The sequence below is a fragment of the Pagrus pagrus genome, assembly GCF_965226575.1.
Source record: "Pagrus pagrus genome assembly, chromosome: 13".
NCBI lineage: Eukaryota > Metazoa > Chordata > Actinopteri > Spariformes > Sparidae > Pagrus > Pagrus pagrus.
Genome location: NC_140197.1, coordinates 22,518,012 through 22,537,868, shown reverse-complemented (window position 1 = coordinate 22,537,868; position 19,857 = coordinate 22,518,012). Strand labels below are relative to the sequence as shown.

The 19,857-nt window shown below is 39.9% G+C and overlaps 1 protein-coding gene across 3 annotated transcripts in view; it reads right to left on the bottom strand.

Annotated features, from left to right (window-relative positions):
* Nucleotides 1-15,534: 15,534 nt before the first annotated feature.
* Nucleotides 15,535-19,857, bottom strand: part of asic2 (acid-sensing (proton-gated) ion channel 2) — a 365,606-nt gene continuing 361,283 nt past the window's right edge. For all 3 annotated transcript variants that reach the window (XM_084371736.1, XM_084371737.1, XM_084371735.1), the window contains 3 exons: nt 19,749-19,828; nt 19,026-19,094; nt 15,535-17,557 (listed from right to left, as the gene is read on the bottom strand). In XM_084371736.1, coding sequence (XP_084227862.1) covers nt 17,456-17,557; nt 19,026-19,094; nt 19,749-19,828 — 251 coding nt within the window. In that variant the 3' untranslated portion in view covers nt 15,535-17,455. The remainder of the gene's footprint in view (nt 17,558-19,025; nt 19,095-19,748; nt 19,829-19,857) is intronic.

Sequence of the window (19,857 nt, the reverse complement as noted above, 5' to 3'; positions counted from 1 at the left end):
AATCTGTAAAGTAAATGGCTTAAAAGTAAGTCTAGAAAGTAAGTACAGTCTTTCCAGTATCTGTAATGGCTCAGAACTTTTTTTAAAAAGTGGATCGATTACTCATACAAGTACCTCAAAACTGTACTTAAAGTTCAGTACTTGAGTTTATATCATTTTACTTTCCGTCACATAACTCAGCCAAACCAATCTTATTAAGTTATCGAGGCAAAGTTCCCCTTTAACACACGGAGCAATTTCAGTAATTTTCTTTGAAATGTACCTTTAGATCACAGACTATGATAATCGAAAATATATAAATTAAAAAATGGTAATAAACATGCTGCGAGTGTATAGTGGTTGTCTAGATTAAAACTGTTCCCTGTGGAGTCCAAAAACGTATTTCCCTTTATGACTTTCCTGCAGTAAACACCTTTTTGGAGCTGGCGGTAATTCTTCATTACCGCCTCCTTTCAGTTTCTGTAATTGAAAAAAGATAGGAAGCCCATTATTCTGCCTGTGTAGCGCAGGTTTTTCGTTAAGTTTTGCGAGGCTTCATCATCGACTTTCTTTCTCTCCCTCTCATATGCAATTACCTCTGCGAGCATCCTGTGACTCCTGAGACCGCCGCTGACAGAGCCAATTAAAGTAGGTAACAATCATTTTAATTAGTGAAGCTGCTCCACGGAGAAAATGGAACCATGTTAGTTTGAAGGTGTGCTGAGGCTGCACATGCGTCCACTGACATTCATTATAGACGAGCACAATATGCTGTGATACATGAGCTCAGTGGTTAACACGGAGGCCAAGCGCTCACATGCACCTGCTGAATAAAAACCAGTCATCTGTTTTTAAAGAAAAGCATCTATAAAAAAAACCTAAAATCTAAAAAGAAATCATTAGCAGTTTAAATGTTTATAAAAAAATGTGTTCTGTTTCTTTGCTTTCACTACATTTCCCCAAGGTTTGTTATTTTAATGCATGAAACCATGTGGAGAAAAAAATTCAGGAGGATTTTTTTTTTCTTTCAATAAAAATCCTCAGGGAGAATTTTTTTTTCAGCTGTTTTCACAAATGAAAATCAGACTTAGAATATTGATTACCAGACAAAAATACTTACTCATTTGCCCCTCTTTGCTTCCATACAGGATGTACCTTTAACTTGTTTACCATCTTAGTTAAGCATATTAGCATGCTAACACAACACAAAATATGATTTGATCCATCCATTAATTGTAGAAATTCACAGAGCTATGATATAAAAAAACAACAACTTGGGGTTTTAGTTTTATTTAAGTACATAACACTAAGTTAAGAGCTTCGTCAGGTCTTGCTGTCACAGTGATGTTGCTGATCATCACACCTGTACAGAGACCCAAACATACCTGTATTCACTACATCTGGAAACACTGGTGTTCTTTTAAAAAAAAAAGAATAAATAGCTCAAACACAACTCACCCTAAAGGCACAAAGTGTCATTGTTGTATTTTCATTCATGCAGAGGTTAAACAAACAAGACACACTGTGCAAATGAGACGGCTCTAGAGTTTTTATTTTCTATTTTTTAATGGACTTTAACCCAAAATTAAAGAACTGGAAATAAATCCGCTTTAAGGTTAATTATCTTTACATGTTAAACAATTACAGTGGCCTTTGTGTCAACTTCAATGCAAACTTTACCAAGAATATGAAAAAAAAAAAATGAAATCCAGCTTAACAGAGAATCACTGGCTGTGCTCTCTGAGAACAACTATTAAGTTCCACGAAGCAGTTGAAATGGGCTTAAGATTTCCTCAAGATGAGGACAAATATAAAAACAGTAATTATAGCAGAATGGAACCATGCAGAGATTTGTAATTAGTCATGTTTATTTTTACTTCATGGTTAATGATGTTTTCTAATCGCTTCAGAGCGGGGGATCTATTCTCTCTCTCGGCTCATTTCGGCTTTTTTTTTTTTTTTTTTTAACTTTCTAAACTCAATTATGTGAGAGCATTATGTAATCAAATGGAGATTTAGGCTTCAAAAACTTTATATTCAATAGTCTAAAGTAGTCAAAAAGTGTGTTTTGAGCCATGGTTAGCAGAGAAATAATAAAAAAAAACATGAACATGAACCATGCCTGAGTCGAGCCTTTGACCCTGAAGGCAGCTATAATGAGGATGATATATTGAGCCATGATTGAATCTGAATTTAATTACAGGTATATGGTGTTTGGCACAGCAGCACCTCCGTCTGAGCCAGACTGGATGTATTACAGGTCCAAGCTGAAGATATATTGGAAGAACAGCTTCCATCTGAGCGCTGTTTCTGGAGATGGATGAGATGACCTTCACATTAAAGAGGGTCAACGTCTCACTCATTCTCCTGTTTGAATTGCGGGGTTGAGATGCAAATCACTCAGAAACGAGTGTTTGTTCACTAAAGCATGAGATTAGAGATAATAACCTCTTTTAATTTCCAACAGAGCGGGAATTAGAAAAGGTTGACCTTTATAAATGATCGCAGGGAGGTTTGCTATGATTCTCTTCACATCTACAAACAGTGTCATCCTTTGCTGATCCGTCTGCTGTATTTAAGATCAAATAAATATTGTCTGAAATGTATATGCTTTCTGCAGTATCTTACCTGTTTTGTTTCCTCTGTGCAGATGTTTTGTTTGTTGTCTACAAACAGTGATAAAGAGTGATAATTTATAATGAATGAGGTTATCATCCATCTGCTTCTTTTGTGTGTGTGTGGGCATTTGCTCGTCGTGATCAGGTGATGACAGGTTTTACCAATGAGCTGATTATTCAGCTGCAGTGTGAGTCATTGACTCGCTCTGTTTTGTAGAAACCACAAAAGCTGCTGCCAGATGTTGTTATTATACTGAACGGTTTGTCACATCTTGACACCAATTAGACGAAATATACTGTATAGTTCCTTGAAACCATAAATACTATATAGTAATATTTTATCATGTCATATCAAACTAAATTTTAATTTTGATCCCTCACAAACTGATTAATCTATATAGTGTTTTTATTGTCAGTGGTGGGATCCACCATTCCTACATTGGGTTCAAATGGTATGCACGCACACTGGGGTTCTCTTTCGAGTACATAGTGAAAAAATATCTTTCTTCATCGATGAAACTGAATAAAAACATTTTGTTTAAAAAAAAAGTCATCATATTTGAAACCGAGTGAAGGAACGGTATGATTTTTTTTTTTCTGCATGTGTGAAAAAAAATGATCAGGAGAGACATTGTTTTTCTTCACCTGCGAAACTGAGTGAAAAACAATGTATGAAAAAAAAAATAATAAATTAGCATGTGTGAACAATTTTGTGAGAAAAAACTGTTTTTCTTCATTTGTGAAAACTTAAAAAAGAAAAAAAAAAAAAAAGATTTTCTCCCTGTGTGAAACTGAGTGAAAAAAAAAACTTCAGGGGAAAAAAAATTTGAAACTGAATTTTTTTTATGCCATTTTTTAATGCCATTTTTTTTTTATGAAGTTTTCTTCATATGTGAAACCGAGTGAAAAAGAAATGTATGAAAAAAAAATTCTGCATGTGTGAAAAAAAGTTTTTATATACGTTTCTTTTTCGAGTGAAATTTTTTTTATGAAAAAAAAGTTTTTCTTCACCTGTGAAACTGAGTGAAAAACAATGTATGAAAAAAGAATTTCCACATATGTGGAAAACAAATTGAGGCGATTAGTCTTCATGTGTGAAATGGAAAAAAAAGTTTATAATTTTTTTTTTTTGAAAAAATATTTTTGTGAAACTGAGTGGGGAAAAAATTAAGGGGGGTGTTGAAAAATGTTTTTCTTATGTAAAACTGAGTGAACATGTTCAGGAGAGAAACTGTTTTTCTTCACCTGTGAAACCAAGTGAAAAAAAAATATGAAAAAACTTTTTTTTAGCGTGTGTGAAAAACAAATGAGAAGAAAAACTGTTTTCTTCATTTGTGACACAAACTTTTTTTATGAAAATTTTTTGGATGACTTTTTTCTATGAAAAAAGTTTTCTTCGTGTGTGAAGAAAACAGTGAAAAAAAAATTAAAATTGTTTTCTGCATGTGTGATTTTTTTTTTCTAATGTATGTTTCTTTTTTGAGTGAAACATTTTTTTTATGAAAACATTTTTTTTCTTCACCTGTGAAACCGAGTGAAAAACAATGTATGAAAAAAAATAAATTCTGCATGTGTGAAAAACAATTTGAGGAGAATAACTTTTTCTTCTTTTCCTGTGAAAAAAAAATCAGGAGAAAATATGTTTTTCTTCTCATGTGAAACCAAGTGACAGGAAACATTTTATGAAAAAGCTTTTCTTTACTCACAACAAAGTGTAAAATAAATATGGAAAAAAAATGTTCTTCATGTTTCAAAGGTATGTTTTCCAGTGAAAAAAAATGACAGGAGAAAAGATTGTTTTTATAAGGCTCATTTCTGTGTTGAGTGTTTGAGTGAAAGCTGCAGGATGACTGAAAGGATAAAGCCAGGACTCCCACAATGCAGCTCAACAGTTCGCTCTCCCTATTGGAGCAGCCTGGTTTTAACTGATGTTCGTGTTAAACTTCACTTTCAACATAAAACACAAGAAAACACAAAACTTTGACCATAAACTGTGATCCAACATGAAAAGGCTCAGAAATGAAAATGAGGCCATTAATACACAATATTCCACCTTCGACACTGACGACAGATTAGCACCAGTTTTAACACATTCCTCACCAAAACAAAGACATGATGGTACATAACCTGCTCACACACAGTAGATATATCTTGTGTTTGGTGTGCACGGAGAAATTAAAACTCACGTGGAAGAAAACATGAAAGCTTTTTGTCCTATATAGAACGTGAGTTAGTGATAAACTTCAGCCAGTCAAGAGTTGTTTTTTTTCCACAGGAGAGAAAATAATTTAGATCAAACTGAAAATGAATGACAGAAAAAAAATCCTTGCCCCTCAGGGCTTCTGTACCATGTTGTACTGCCTATGAAGACTTGATGTTGATCTTTCCCTGTTAACACTGTCTATTTCAGTCATGAGGGAGCATCAATTAATCTTATTCAGGCCTAATAAAAGCTAGTTTCTACTGCTGTGAAACCATTTTCACCTTTGTATTTTAAGTAATGTTTACTGAGGCTCATCTGTATCTGACTTGATCCAATACTGTTTTCACAGTTTCACAATTTCATTCAATTTTCTTTTAAAACAGTAAAAAATTGTGACGATTTAATTTTCCATGAAATGCCTCAACAAAAATATTCTACTTATATAGACAATACAAAATATCAAGGGTTGTTGTTGTTTTGCCTTTAAAAGACAGCGAGATTGACTATTTAGCTGCACTGTTGTGGTTCAGTTATTATTCAGGGCCACTTATGATGTTTTTCAACTGGAAAACAATTTCAAAAACAAAGAGAGAAAAAATAGTTACAGCAGTTTTCTCCCCTGTAGTGCAACACTGCGGGGAGATCGACTAAATGGAAGTTTTAGTTATTTAACTTAATTATGCTGCTTTTATCTATTTCACAGAAAAAGAAGAAAAACATCAATATAACAGTTGCATTCATTCATTCATTCATTCATTCATGCTTTCATTCATCAAGACCAAGAAGTTTCTAACAGCCTACACATACGTATACGGAGGAATGTTTGGGTGTCTACATACTTTTGGCCATGTGTTATAATAGAGAATCAAACTTGGACACACTTCAGATGAGGTTTTTGACGGTTGCTACACAAAAGACAGCCCAGTCCAGTCATGGTTTGTATTCATAACTTCATGGAGGAGATATGACTGAGATCATATCAAGACAGCAGCTGTATCACCACTAGATGGCAGGAGCAGGACATGAGGCGGCCCTGTGAGGGACATATATTTTTGGCAGGAGATGATGTTGGAGATATTTTCACCCTTAAAATTGCTTTGTGATGACGATGTTAACATCCTAATTTCTGCCTGCCTCCAGGCACTCAGCGCCACGTCACACTCCACTCTGTTTATTCACTTGTGCTGCTACATATGAGATGAAATAAAAAGCTGGTAAATAAACACACATCTCTCAGGAGTGATGCTGATAAAGGCTACGTGTTATTGAAGCTGTGATAGCACGCAGCAGCGGTCTGCTTCTCCACAATCAGCCCATCTAATCTCATCTGTGCTGCCTCTTAGGTACAGTACAGCGTGAAGGCCACACATTTATCTCCCCACACGACTTTTTTCATAATCTTACTTGTAGTAAGTAGATTTCTCCGTGATGGATGAAGCAGAGAACAAATGATTGCAATCGTGAAGCTCTTCTGTAAACGTTTCCCTCGTGTCCTTGGTTTCATTGCTGTGGCCCCCCTCAGGTGGTGTTATCTATCAGTCGTGGCACAATACATTTTATTGAAGAGCACACACACACAGATATGAACACACACACACACTCACTCCCCAACCTGTTCCACCATTATGACTGTGATTGCTTTGGGATTTGAGTTTCTTTCATTATTCATTTGTCAATCTTAATTTAAATCAGACTTTGAATCTCACTGGGAGTTTTATTTGCGCGGGACAGGTTGAGATTACTTCAGAAACTTTTGTGTCAGATCAGGTGTCTGATGATGTGCGAGCTCTGCAAGCTGTTGCATCAGCAGACACAAGATGTGTGAGGATTTACTTTGCTCTTTTATTGAGGTTTTCATGTAAAGATGATCAGTATGCCCATCCTCAATCTTACTTGTGCTATTCCAGGGAAGAAAAAAATAACCTTTCAGTTTTTTCCTCCTAAACTTTTTCTTTCTGGCTCAACAGCTGTTAAATGGTTTGACATTCATGGTCTTGAGAGGATGAAGCCAGTTGACTTTGGTGATCCTCTGACTTAATATCAAGCGCAACATTTAGGTCAAAGTGTTGTCCAACACTTTGCTTTATCACCAGCTACCTGTAAACCTAATGGCTTTCTGCACCGTTAAAGCAAATTAGCAAATGTTAGCATACTAAGACACAAATTTTCCTTTCCTTCATGTGATTTGCTGTCTGACATCTGAACAATGAAATTTGATGTCAGCTCATGATATGTTGAACAGCTGCAAACAGCTGTGTGAGTTTGACTAGACTGACTCTTAAAATTAGTGACAGAGAAGGTTAGGAGCAAATAAATACAGCCACAAAGCATCTGTGACTGGATCTAAATGTGTATTTATGCTTAAAATCATAAGTAATTATTCACTTATCATGTGCAAATGTCTGTTTCAGCTCAGGGACAGGGCAGATTATTGTTCTCCAAAGTTTTCCTTCATTAAATTACACTTGTATGTTATATAATATAACTTGATGTTCTTCCTCAGGTCCATTTTTATCTTTGATATTTTTCTCATTTCTTTGAAAATGTTCTTCTGAAATTTGTTTTGAACTCAGTCACACATGAAAAAAGAATTCTCCTGAACTTTTTCAAAAAAATATCTATAAAAAAAAATTCAAAACATTTTTTTTTCTGAATTCTTTTGGAAAATGTTATTGTGAACCTTTTCTTTTCACTTGGTTTCAAGTCAAACACAGAAACTAATTTAGATCAGACTCATAAAATTGATCACCGGTAAAAAAAAAAATTCTCACTTGCCCCTCGGTGCTTCTGTTACATATAAAACTCCCCGTCATGCATTTTACAGCTGTAGTTACAGCTGCTAAACAAACAGTATAATAAGCTTGATCAAATTGCTTCTCCAACATTTGATGTTAATGTGACGAGAGTGCTGAACCTCTTCAGACACACTGATAACATCCGTGCAGCAACCCAAACCCCAAAGTTTGGGAACATTATATCATTATCGTCCTAGAAGCCGAGAGTAATACCCATGAAGCATTAGATGATTTCAGGTCAGTAGCTTTCTGACCTCTTGGCATTTCAGAAGCTTATCAAGAATAAGGATTAAATGCACACTGATAGACTTTCTCAATCAGGATTTAGAGGTCGCCACACTAATGCCAGGGTCTTATTTATTGACTTCTCTTTAACATTCAGTACCATCCAGCCACTCCTCCTAACAGAGAGGCTCATCTTCCACTTTGAACTCGATTCTAACCTGATTGGTCGTATAATGGACTTTTCACCGATGGTATTCTCTCCAACCAACTCTACTTATCCACCGGCTCCTCCCAAGTTTGCAGCCTCTGCCCCTCCTATTCATCATGAGAAGACGAGGGGGATGTCATCACCCTTGTTAGCAAAACGACCAAGTGCCAACCCCCCCGCCCCCCGGTCCACCTCCCATCCTCTTCTCCATCTGCTGATCAGCAGAGGGAGTTCAGGCCAGAGGGGTTGATTAGTTGATAGTCTGGTCTGCCTGACTCATCGATCTTTTATCTGACTGAGGTTTGTACAAGTTACAGTCCATGGCTCTGAAACATCAGTCACTGTGCTGTGCACTGATAACTCCATGGTGCTCTTCATGGTGTTGAAGCAGCAGACTGATTTGTAATTGTGCCTTTCTGTCTCAGAACCGTCACTCAGTTTCAATCTTTAATATTCTCCCAACTCCCTTCTACGCTTTTTCTATTCTATACTCTATTGCAGCCTATATACTCGAGAGTATTTTCAACTTCATGATCACAGAAGACACAGACACACTGCTGCCTCTAGTATAATATTCCTATATTTCTGTGATCACATATAAATGTGCTGATGATTCTGCGTTTGTTAGCCTTCTTGAAGGGGACAAATAGGATCAGGAGCCAGCTGTAGATGACTTTGAGTCTTGGTGTGAGTGTTTCCTGCATCTAAATGTGTCACAAATGAAAAACAGCATTGATTATTGACTGTAGGAAGTCTCCACCAAGCCCCCTGCCAACTGTTATTAAAGGTGATGATATTGATCTGTTTGAAAGCCACAAATATTCAGGCGTTGATAATAAACAGTGTCTCTAACCCCGTGTTGATGTTACCTCTAAAAAAATGTCCAGCAAAGACATCTTCCTGAAAAATACGAGCTATTTTGAAGCTTCTGCTGAGGTGATGTCTCTCTTTTCCAGATGTTTTAAGTTCAGATCATTAAGACGAAACCTGAAGTTTGAGGTGTTGCACTCAGGATTGAGTTTCAGGGCGCCTGCTTGCAGGACTAAATGACTCAATGCTCTTTGATCCCGGTGCTATTGATATGCTCAATAGCAATTACCACTCTGGCTGCATTCCTCGCACCAGGCCAGTGTTTCTGAAACTCCTTCAGACCACTTTACGAATAAAATAACCTTCATGGACCACCTAACTTCCCAACATCCCCCCAAACAACTGATCTAATTCAACAGTATAATAAAATTACAACCTCATTAGATGTCGGTCTTACAAAATACTTACTGTCTCTGTTGCCATCCTTTTATAGTTATAGTCTCACAAAACCCATATTCACATATGCTGACATACATATGTCGCAAAAACGGTCACAAAACGGCTAGCTAGCAGACATCGCTGCAGCCTGACAACACAGCAAAACAACCAATTCAAATAATGATGGTTGAATTTACATATGAGCTCATATAATATTTGAAACAACACGTCTATTCTACTCTTTAATGAGGCTCCTTGTCATGTTTCAGCAATATCCAGTCGTGTGACGCTTACAAATGTTGAAACGCGGCCACTGGCTTGGCAGCCTTGTCCGCTGCACCATCATCCCCTCCACGGATATGAAAGTCAGGTCACAAACGATGACACGTATGTTTGGAGAAATGTTCACTGCTACACTTTATTCTGGTGACTGGGCTGGTTTCAGATGCAGATGGACAGACAAAAATCCTCACAGGGTTTTATCAAAATAACTGTTTAAAGATCTGAGATTGTATTTAAAACATACAGACACATTTGTGAAGTACAAGTTTGCTTTCATTCCTTTAGTACCACATAAGTGTTGATAAAGTCTGCCATAATACTGCGACATGTTTGTGGTCCGAGCGCATCTTAAACCCGTCTCCGGGGTTCACCGCTTCACATCTCACACGTTTCTTAATCTGACCAACCAGATTTTATAAAGCACGTTTAGCTGAAAGTTTGAACCTGAAGGTACGCCTCTATTGTGCACATGAACACTTCCGAACACACACACTCGCTTTATAACTTCAGTTTCAAAGTCTTGCTGTAAATCTCTTTAAGGGAATTTGTACGGGGCTTTAGCTCGTCAGGCTGTGATGACTTGAGAGGCGTGTGGGATGCTGCAGTTGTGTTCCAGTAATTATCACGGCTCCCTGATACGACTGAAAAAAACTGTCCTGAAGGATCTGAGGATGTTGACACGCGACAGGCGGTCAGGTGGATGCATGTGTCGTTTCATGAGCTGGATGGATTATTAGCCAAGTTAACTATGCAAAATGCCACTGATTTCCCCGGAGCTCATTAGGAGCACATGAAAAGAACCGCCTGATGAGTGTGTGACTTGTGATTTAATTAGTAATCAACTTGCTTAAGCAATAAACGGAGTCAACAGGTAATTAAATATGATTTAGCCCCAGGTAACAGCCAGGGAGTGTGTATTTTAGATTGGGTTGGGTGAGCACTTTTAGCAAAACAAACAACTGTAAACTATTTTCTAATTTAGTAAATAGTCTCTTCCGGCGCTAAAGACGAGATAAAGTCAACAGCTCTTCATCGCAGGTGTCTGTTTTGAGTTAAAAACTCTAATATGTTGCCAATTTTGCTTTTATGACATCAGATTCGCGCTGACATTAATAAAAGATCTCAAGGTTAACTGCAGTGTCCTCACTGTGGCCTGACTCAGCTAAAGGTTCCCAGAACTGTGGGAGTGTGCTGAGAAGTGGAGAATTAAATGGAAAACTCAGTGTTCCCTCTCCGTCAGTGGATGGTACGAGTGGTGAAAAAGAGAAAATGAAGCCTTGGTTTCAATCTCCCTCCCTGGTATGTTCTGTACTTCTTCGCTCAGCTCTCCAGTGGCTGTCTGGCTGTCAGTTTGTGACTGTCTCTTTGTTCAAACTCTAATTATCTCTCATTTTCTCTTTAATCTGCTCACTCGGCACAAACTGCGTTTCTCTCTGTGACACGAATGAAGAGTACAAGCGTGTAATGCCTGATTAAGTGCGAACGCCTGAGAAGATTAAATCAAACTGGCTTCAGATTCAGCTTGATGTTGCCTTCTTTCACTGATGAAAACACTGCATGCAGTCATGAGATAACTTAGATATTCTAACTATACACAGACTGACAAAGGCTTTTTGTAGAAACGGCTCAATGCAATAGATGTAACGCAAAACTCAGGATGGAGATAATAATGATATCTGGATCCTGTGCTACCTTTAAATAGACAACGATTTTTAGATAATGCAAATTTCTGTATGTTTACATTATGATATAAATTCTGTAACTTTTGTTCCTAGTCTGAAAAATAAAGTTTTTGCACTGAGGTATGTTCGTGGCAGCTTTTTTGCAGACTTATGGACATGCTGTCATGCTGCTGACTCCATCTGGGTCAGCGAGATGGTGATTTTAGGGCTTTCCGGGTCAATGAGAGAAACAAGGGGATACGTAAGTCAGGAAGCAAATAGTCAAAACAAACACAATCATCCCATTTAGTAAACAGTAGCACTGATGGGGCACCAGCCACTTCTCTAACCTGGGTTAGGTGTGTTGAAATCCCAGAACTAATAAAGCTCATTTTATTTAATTTTCTGTTTCTGTGGTGAACACGGGAGTAAAATGCAAAAAGAAAAAGTTTTTGGCTACGCCTTCATCATCGTTTAGCTTCAGGGCTGTGTCTTTTTTAATTTGTCACACTCCTCCTCTTCATCTTCATCACACAGAGACAATCGATAGGGAAACGAGGATAAAGCTGAACAGATAAAACCAGCTCTCCTTTTGAAGGCCACGCTGTACGAGATGTTGTTTTTCATCTCTCCTAAAGAGATTTTAGAGCACAGCCTCAATATCAAACAGAATCAGTCCTTTTAGTGAAACAAGTGGAAGTCTGTTTTTTCTGAAGAGATGTACAAATGGATGAACTTCTTTTATGATTATCGATCAATAATGGAGACGCAGTATACCCTCAAAGCAGGTTGGTGGGTTATTTTGGAAGCATTTTTCAGCAATCGATAAAAAAAGAGAGAAATCCAGAATCTCTGGCTGTTGCGAGTCTTATTCAGTGGACAGGCTACCTGTCCGTCTACCTGAGCACCTTTCTGTCTGCATGAACCTGCACGTACACTCAACACGCATGACCGGAGTCTTCCACGAGGCTCGGCAGACGTACTGCTCAAGCTATTAGCGAGCTGCAGCCAAATGTTCCCAAAACAAACGTGCTAGCTTGACCGCGGTGAGTACTAACAATAGCCTTGTGCATTATTTATGTTCATTATGATTTTGAGGTGTTTTCTTACAGTGATAAGTATTGGTTTTTATGAGGGTAATATATTTGTTGCAGTCGCCCCTGCACGTAGGGACAGACAGATTTAACTTCTTGTGTTTCAATTAATATTGAGTCGAACGTTGCTTCTAGACACATTTGATGATAATTTGAGATAAAGGTTACCTGCAAAAAAATTGTTTGCTATCATCAGTTTTCTAATATAACAACATTATACTTCCCCTCTTTCTGAGACGCTCTGTTGTAGCTCCTGTCTCTTTAAGACCCCCCAGTCTGCTCTGATTGGTCGGCTCACACACACCTGAGCCAGCCCCGCTCACCATGTCTCCTGTCAGCTCTGTGTCGTGTTTTCAGCTTCCAGTTAGCTTCAGTCCTACCGTGAATATAGGCGTAAATTATGCAGAGTTACTGACGAGGCGTTTGAGGAGCACTGTTTTCTGTGGGAGAGAGGAGCGCCTGTTGGTGCGGACTTTAGGCTTTCTAACTTTCAAGATCTTTTACATGCACAAGAACCTTTATAAAACACTGCAGGAATGGAAAGAAATGAAAAAGTATAATAATGTCGGTCTCCTTTTAAAGTTATCAACAAAACCTCTAATAATGAAGTGAAAGCTTACAAACAGCCTGAAGGATGTTGCAGAGTGAATAAGGAGCTAAAATATCTGTGAATTTGACTTTCTCGCCAAAAACTGAACAATTACAATGACTCTCTTCTGTTACTTGCTGGACTTTGATATTAGTCACACACCCCAGCTCCCCTCAAACAATGTTTTCCTCCTCTTGCTTTGGCACGTGGTATCGATTCGTTCATACTTCCTCTCTCTAAAGTATTTGTTCTATTGTTTCTACAATGCTCTTTTATGAACCTGTGCAGCCTCCCTCTACTGTGGGTGCGTGTTCCCACTCTACCAGGGCGACCAGTATGATTACAACAAGTTGCTGATGCACTGTGGCTGACCTGCAGGCAATTTCCGCCGCATAAATATCTGCTAAATGAACTGAAACTGAACCGACGCTGAACCCCAGCCTGCAGCAACTCCCAGATAAGAGTCTCTGGCAATGCGTGGAATATTAATATACGTGAACCAAGAGTTGTACAAACGTACAATATGTATCTGCTGCCTGGACTGGAACTGGAAGTCCCTGTGAGGACAGTCCCGCACCTCACAGTACTGAATGTCCACTAAACAACAATCAAGAGCATAAATTAATGGAGCAAATGTGTGGGCACGAGAAAGGACAAGTCTGAGCTCCAGTGCTCGCTGCTGCCGCTGTTGTATTTTCTCAGCAGCAGCGATGCCTAATAAAACCTGACTGGCACGCTAAATCAGGTTTCAAGTGGATTTTTCCGCTGCTGTGGCGTGACTCCTCCATTGTCCAAGCTGCTGTAATCATTCGAGGCTGAATGGGGGAACACTTCAGCCAATATTAAGAGCACGTAGCCGAGATGTCAGAGAGAAATTGCACCTCGCCAAGCTTCTCTACATTTGATCCAACGTGGCTCGCCGCTCTCCGGTTCTGTCTGCAGGAGTTGTCAGGCGCTTTGTGCCGACTCATTCTCTGCATTCTTTCCAACTTGGAGAAAGTTGAGGACGTCCCTGAGTCAGTTTGTAGGTCACTGTCCAAACCTCCAGAGAGATGACACATTATAACTCAGGACGAGTTCAAGGCGACACACGGAATAACTCAAGTCTGCTCCAACTTTTCGGCTTAAAACTTTTCTGTTTACTGCTGCACTTTATTAGATTAAATTTGGGGCCATTTATTCATAGCTCTCACTGCTCTGTAGCTTTATATTTTTCTGTTTATTCTGTTTTTGTTCAATTTGAGATTATTTATATCCTTCATTTATTTTAAATTCTACTTTGCCACGCTAGCGGCACAGCTCCGTCAGTCCAACTGTTTTGGTCCAGACTGAAATATCTCAACAGCTTTTGGAAGTGCTGCCATGAAATTTGTAGAAATTTCATGTTCCCTAGAAAAACTGCCGACCCTGCTTGTCCCCTGACTCATCTGGAGCCATCATCAGGTCCAATTATTCCATTATGGTTTAGCCTAAAGTACCGCTGTGCTTAAGTAGAGCCTTGCAGAGCTGCTAGAGTTTGGCATTATGGCTTTTTGGATCCAGAAGCGACCATATTTGCCCGACAGGATGGAACTGGGGAGGATGTCCTCAGTGGACCCGACTGAGGACAAGCAGAGTAGCAGCCTTTTATAACAAGCAAAAACAAAGGCTACTTGTTTTGTAATGTTGTCATTTCTGTCACTTTTCATTGTGTTTTGTGGTGTCTCTGCTGTTTGCACCATGTTTCCCTCCTGTCACTTTGTGCTCTCTCTCAGCCTGATTTTCCCTCCACACCTGCCCTGCATCAGGCTCGATAGCCCTGCCCTGCTCCCAGTGTTTCACCCCGTCTATCAGCTTCTATTCAAGGAGCCTGAAAAAAGAAGGGAGGGTCATTATGTCACTGAATCTCGCTTTGGGGCCAGACTGTGGTGACAGCTGTATTGAAGTCAATGGGAGATGCATGAGAATTACACCAAAACCCAACATATCTATGTCGTATGACCTCTGATGAAGAAGTGCCTCCCTTCTCCTCACCTGTCCTTCTCCACCTCTCTCCACCTGCACCTCATCCCCCGTCCAGTTTAGTTTGTATTTAAGTCAGGTTTTCTGTTCAGTCTTTTACGAGTCGTCTGTTCTGTCTACCTGTTCCTGCTGCTAATTTTGAATAAAGCCGTTGATCCGCCAGCATACCGTCTCCTGCATTTGCGTCCACTAGCTGGTTATCTAACGTTATTTTGTTACTGCTGGTTTGTGCATGACAGTCACACATTTTGACATATTTTAATGTTGCAAACTGAACATCATGTAGTTTGAAGAAGACTTGAAACAAGTGATTGAGACCATAAAATCATTAAGAAACTGTTTATGTAAGTGATAAATCAAGTGAGAAGTAGGGTCTTTTTCTCATTAGCTTACATATGGTCAAACTTCTTTTTGCAACCAGTGGATTCATCACCTACTGGTCATTAGAAATAATGCAGTTTTAAAGCACTTCATAGTCCCAGAGGCCTCATCAACCGTCTCTGGGCTGTAGACTTGTTAAACTGCCTTGTTTTCCTTTCACATCATGACTCGTCTTAAGTAGTTTTAATCGCCTTCTTGTCGAAGGCTGCAATAAAAATAAACTTGCCTCACCACAACAGGACACCACCACTGCAAAACAACCTTTTAATTTAATTGTTTCACATTAAAAACACACACTGTATGCTGCATCACAAAATGAGAAAACGCTGTCCTGCGAGAACGATTGAAGCCAAAGTAGAGAGAAGAGAAACAGCCGGTGTCGCTGTCGTCAGGAAAGCGAGACACGTTCGTCTCACACACCGCTGCAGGTCGGCTGAGGATTGTGTTCGTCTGAAGCCACAACATGAGATAGTACACAGAGACAGCAGGTTGAGCCACAGATGGGAAATCATGATTCAGACAGTCTCACGAAGCACTTGAATTCATTCCTACCTGTAATGTACATTGCCATGATGACAGAGACCATGCGAGGATGATCATGGACTAGAAAACTCTAAATCTTCCACATGGTCTCACACAAGCTTTTGGTGTCGAGCCACATATATTGTAATTGTTGCTTCTGAGGACCTCAACCTGTATTGTAGAGGATGCCTGGTGCTCATAGCAAAGTGTGTCCTTCCTTTTCAGCACGACATTCAACTATCCCAAAAAATGCTACTTCTCGTTACATAACATTCTCACCTACCATTATGAAAAAAATGAGACAAAATGGAGCCACTTCCCGACCTTCAGCTGATGTTCTTTTGAGTTCTTTTGCTTCAGGCGTGTCTGCATGGTACCCGTTTATATGAGAAAAATAAAAACACAGATATTTACACCATAACGCAGCAGACCCTGTATCCAAAAAAGAAACAGACTGAACCCTCCACATGGTGCTTTTGTACTTTTTAAATCATGAAAATTGTTTAAAAAACGTCCAGAGTAGGTATTTTTTTTCATAAAGGACAAAATTATGCCATCCCTAAACAAGCTGTCTGAAAAATCACCCTGACATTCTCTTTCATGAAATAATGGTTTAACAACACCCTGGGCATAATCATCCGCTGCACTGTTTTGTATTCAGCCTCACTTGGCTGGGCGCTGCGGTGAGGTGCAGCAGCCAGAAGCCAGTCATTTATTCACATAAATTAACGGTAAGAGTATGACATCCCCTTTAAAGACGTCTGTAGAGAGCAGCTTTTGAAAACCCCGGGAGTCATGTAGCAAACATGCCTTTTTAGTAAACTGATTAAACTGAAACTGACAGGTTAAAAAAAAATAATGCATAATTTTCAGATTTCACTCGGTTTACAGGAATCAAAGCAAAATGTTCAGGTGTTATTTTTTTGTTTTTTTTCTCTCTCAGTAATGATCAAACATCACAAACCCCTTCCCCTTCAAGAAAATGAACTAAGAAATGATGATTCTCTAAGGACTGGTCACATCTGAACTATGATTTTAAACAACCATATGTTCAATCTGTACATTCGAAGTTTGATATCTGATCCGGGGCCCTTGTCACAGGCCTGTCCTGCAGATAGAGAGACAAATGGCACACATGTACAGTAAAGCAACACTGCAGTCCAGCGTATGCATCGGCAAAGAGAGCAAGATAGATTGACGCATGCAGTTTGGACAGTTCAAAACCAATTCTGTACAGTTCATTTGGCAGTGACCGACGTATGAATGTTTTTGTTACATAGATATGCTGCACAGGCATCAGTCCCCTTTATGGATGGCTGCCCCACCCAGTCTCTGATTTGTGAGGGTATGTGTAGACACAGACCCCACTGCAGGTCTGGCACAGCAGAGGCCACCCTCCCACTACAGTACAGTGCAGGGTGACAGAGAGGGCCGATAAGTCCGGCCGACAGCTCCTTAATCCCCATTAGTGCCTCAGACAGGGCGGTGTGACAGAGCGCAGCGCTGTCATTAGACCAGCCCCTGTTCTTGTCCTCGTCTCCTCCCCTCCCCCGTTAAGGTCCTGCAGGATGCCCTAACAGAGGACGTAGCGCCACCCAGTGGAGGCAGCCTCTGGACGCGTGTGGCTCGGAGGGGAAGGGGGGAGGGCCTCAGCAGGCAATCTCCTCCAGGGTGCCCAGTGTTGTCTGCAGGGGGACTGTCACAGTGTGGCTGATGGACTCTGAGTGGTTCCCCACCGGGTCACAGGAACTCTGGGCAGAAAGATTAAAGAGTTTTTAGTGCGAGGTCAGACTGGAGAGTGGCAAAACAAAATTAATTTGAGCAAAACATAAACTGTATCATCTGGTGGAATCCAAGTCTTCAGAAGATCCAGAAATGTTTTGAAAATACCTCATTAACACCCTAGGCATGCTGTCGAGCTTGTGCACCCACTTTAGAAGGTGTGTATGCTAACGCCTTTAGCTTAGCAGCTACTGTGAAGACCTCGGCTTTAAAAGGGGTTGGTAGCGTGCACCCAGTCTGAAGTGGATGACCTCAGGTCGAGGGTATAAAAGCTTCCGGAGACTTGGATTATGCCAGATGAGCTCTTTGGAGCATTTTTTTCTTTTTTCAGTTTTTTTTCCCCATCTGCTTGAACTGCGTAGGAGAACACTATTTAGCTGTGTTAACTATGAAACTTCTCCCAACTTTCCATCCGCATGTGAGTAAGTAAATAATGTGAATTTATCCTTTAAAAGGACATTTCATTCTACATGGTGTCTATTTGTGGAGCTGATCGCAGAGCTACTGCGGCTGGGGATCTAGCCACAACATGCTAACTAGTTGTCAACATGCTGGCACTAACCAGTCACAACAACTTTCTGGTTAGCAGGACGTTTAAGTTTTATTTAAGACGTATTTTTTAAACTGTGGACTCCATTAGAGCAAAACCAAGCAGAGCGTGTTGTGTGAGGCTCTCTGCTTCTCTGTTGCCCCAAAGCTCAGCTCTAAGTGCTAATGTTTGCAGTTGGTGAAATTAAACGTGCAAGTTTAAAGTTCACTTAAGTTGCAAACAAATCTACTTCTCCCATTTATTCAATTTGAGTGAATTCATTTCAGCCTTCAAAAGGACGGAAAAACTGCACCAGGCTTTGTTCAGGCTGATGAAAGTCAAACTGAGCATCAGAAATGAAAGGTCTTTATTCGGCAGGATGCTGCCACCAGACTGACAGCTGCTTCATTCATGTTTCACCATCTGTGACTTGTTCACTGCTGCTTGGCTAGAATCTGACTAGTACTGTCCAATGATATTCTGGTGTGAACTGTGACCATTAAATCTTCACACTGACTTCTCTGCAGATCCTGTGATGCAAATGTTGCTGCAGCTCCTTCCACCACTCCAACCTTCTCTTTAAACTGTCATTTTTATTGTTTTATTGTTGATTAAACTGAGACTTGATGTGCATGACCATGTTTGTTAAGTGGGGATTAGCTGCTCCCAGCAGAGTCCTTGTTGCTGATTCTTTGACTCAAAGAGCAAAGCTTTCTTCTTTCAAACTGGCGTGCTTCTGTCGGTCTGAATACAGTCTTAGATCTGCTAGGGTGCTCTTTCTCCACGCTGGTGTTGAGGTGGGGGGTGGGGGGGTGTATAGATATGCGTGATCAGAGGGAGAGAAATTACCCTGAATCTACTGTGCTTTGAAAAAGACTGACAAGTGAAAGGTTAGAGGCCGCTCTTACCACATCCTCTCCGTGACTCTCCTCCTCGTCCTCTCTGCTCAGTAAATCCAGTAGCCTGTCTTTCACCACCTGCAGAAATAAAAGGCCAAGAGACTTCATTCCCTCTGTTATAGAGGAACTCCATGAGCTCTACTTGTAATTATTGACTGTAAAGGAATATTGAACTTCAAAGTAAAAAGCAATTAGATGGCAAATATGGCAACAAGCAACACCATCACAATTATTTCAGTGTGAAACCTGTTAAATAGGTAGAACTGCTTTTGCCGGCGACATGTGGAGTTGTCATCCCCATTACTCCATCATGGCCATTAAGAAGAAGAAAAAAATCTCTCGAAAAAATGACTTTTCTTGTATTTCCCAAACCCTAGGGGAGGCGAGACTATTATGTGCTTATCAGAACCCTGTGCAGCTGAAAGCAGCAGGAGAAACTGTAAAGAGGGGCACGCAGAGGTGCAAAGGTAATGGAATAGCACCATCACACACTCTTTCATCTCGCCGAGCTTGAAAGTAAATCCGGCTCTTATCTGCTTTTTGTATCAGTGACATTGATTCGTGGTTCGCACTTCAACTACTTACTGAAAAGCCAGAAACAAAAACTATTTTTGTTTTATTTCACCAAAAATCTGTGAGAGTGCTTAAAGTAGTGATGTGCGGGTGTAATTAGATTAGATTTTTGCCGGGTTTATGAGATAAAAAGCGTAAAAATGGCAACTTTGCACTGACCTCATAAGCGTAGTCAAAGAGTTCTAAGATGGTGAGGATGCTGGCTCCTATGAACAGACCCATCTGACCGCCGATATCACCTGGAGAAAAGAGAAGTAGATAAAGACAA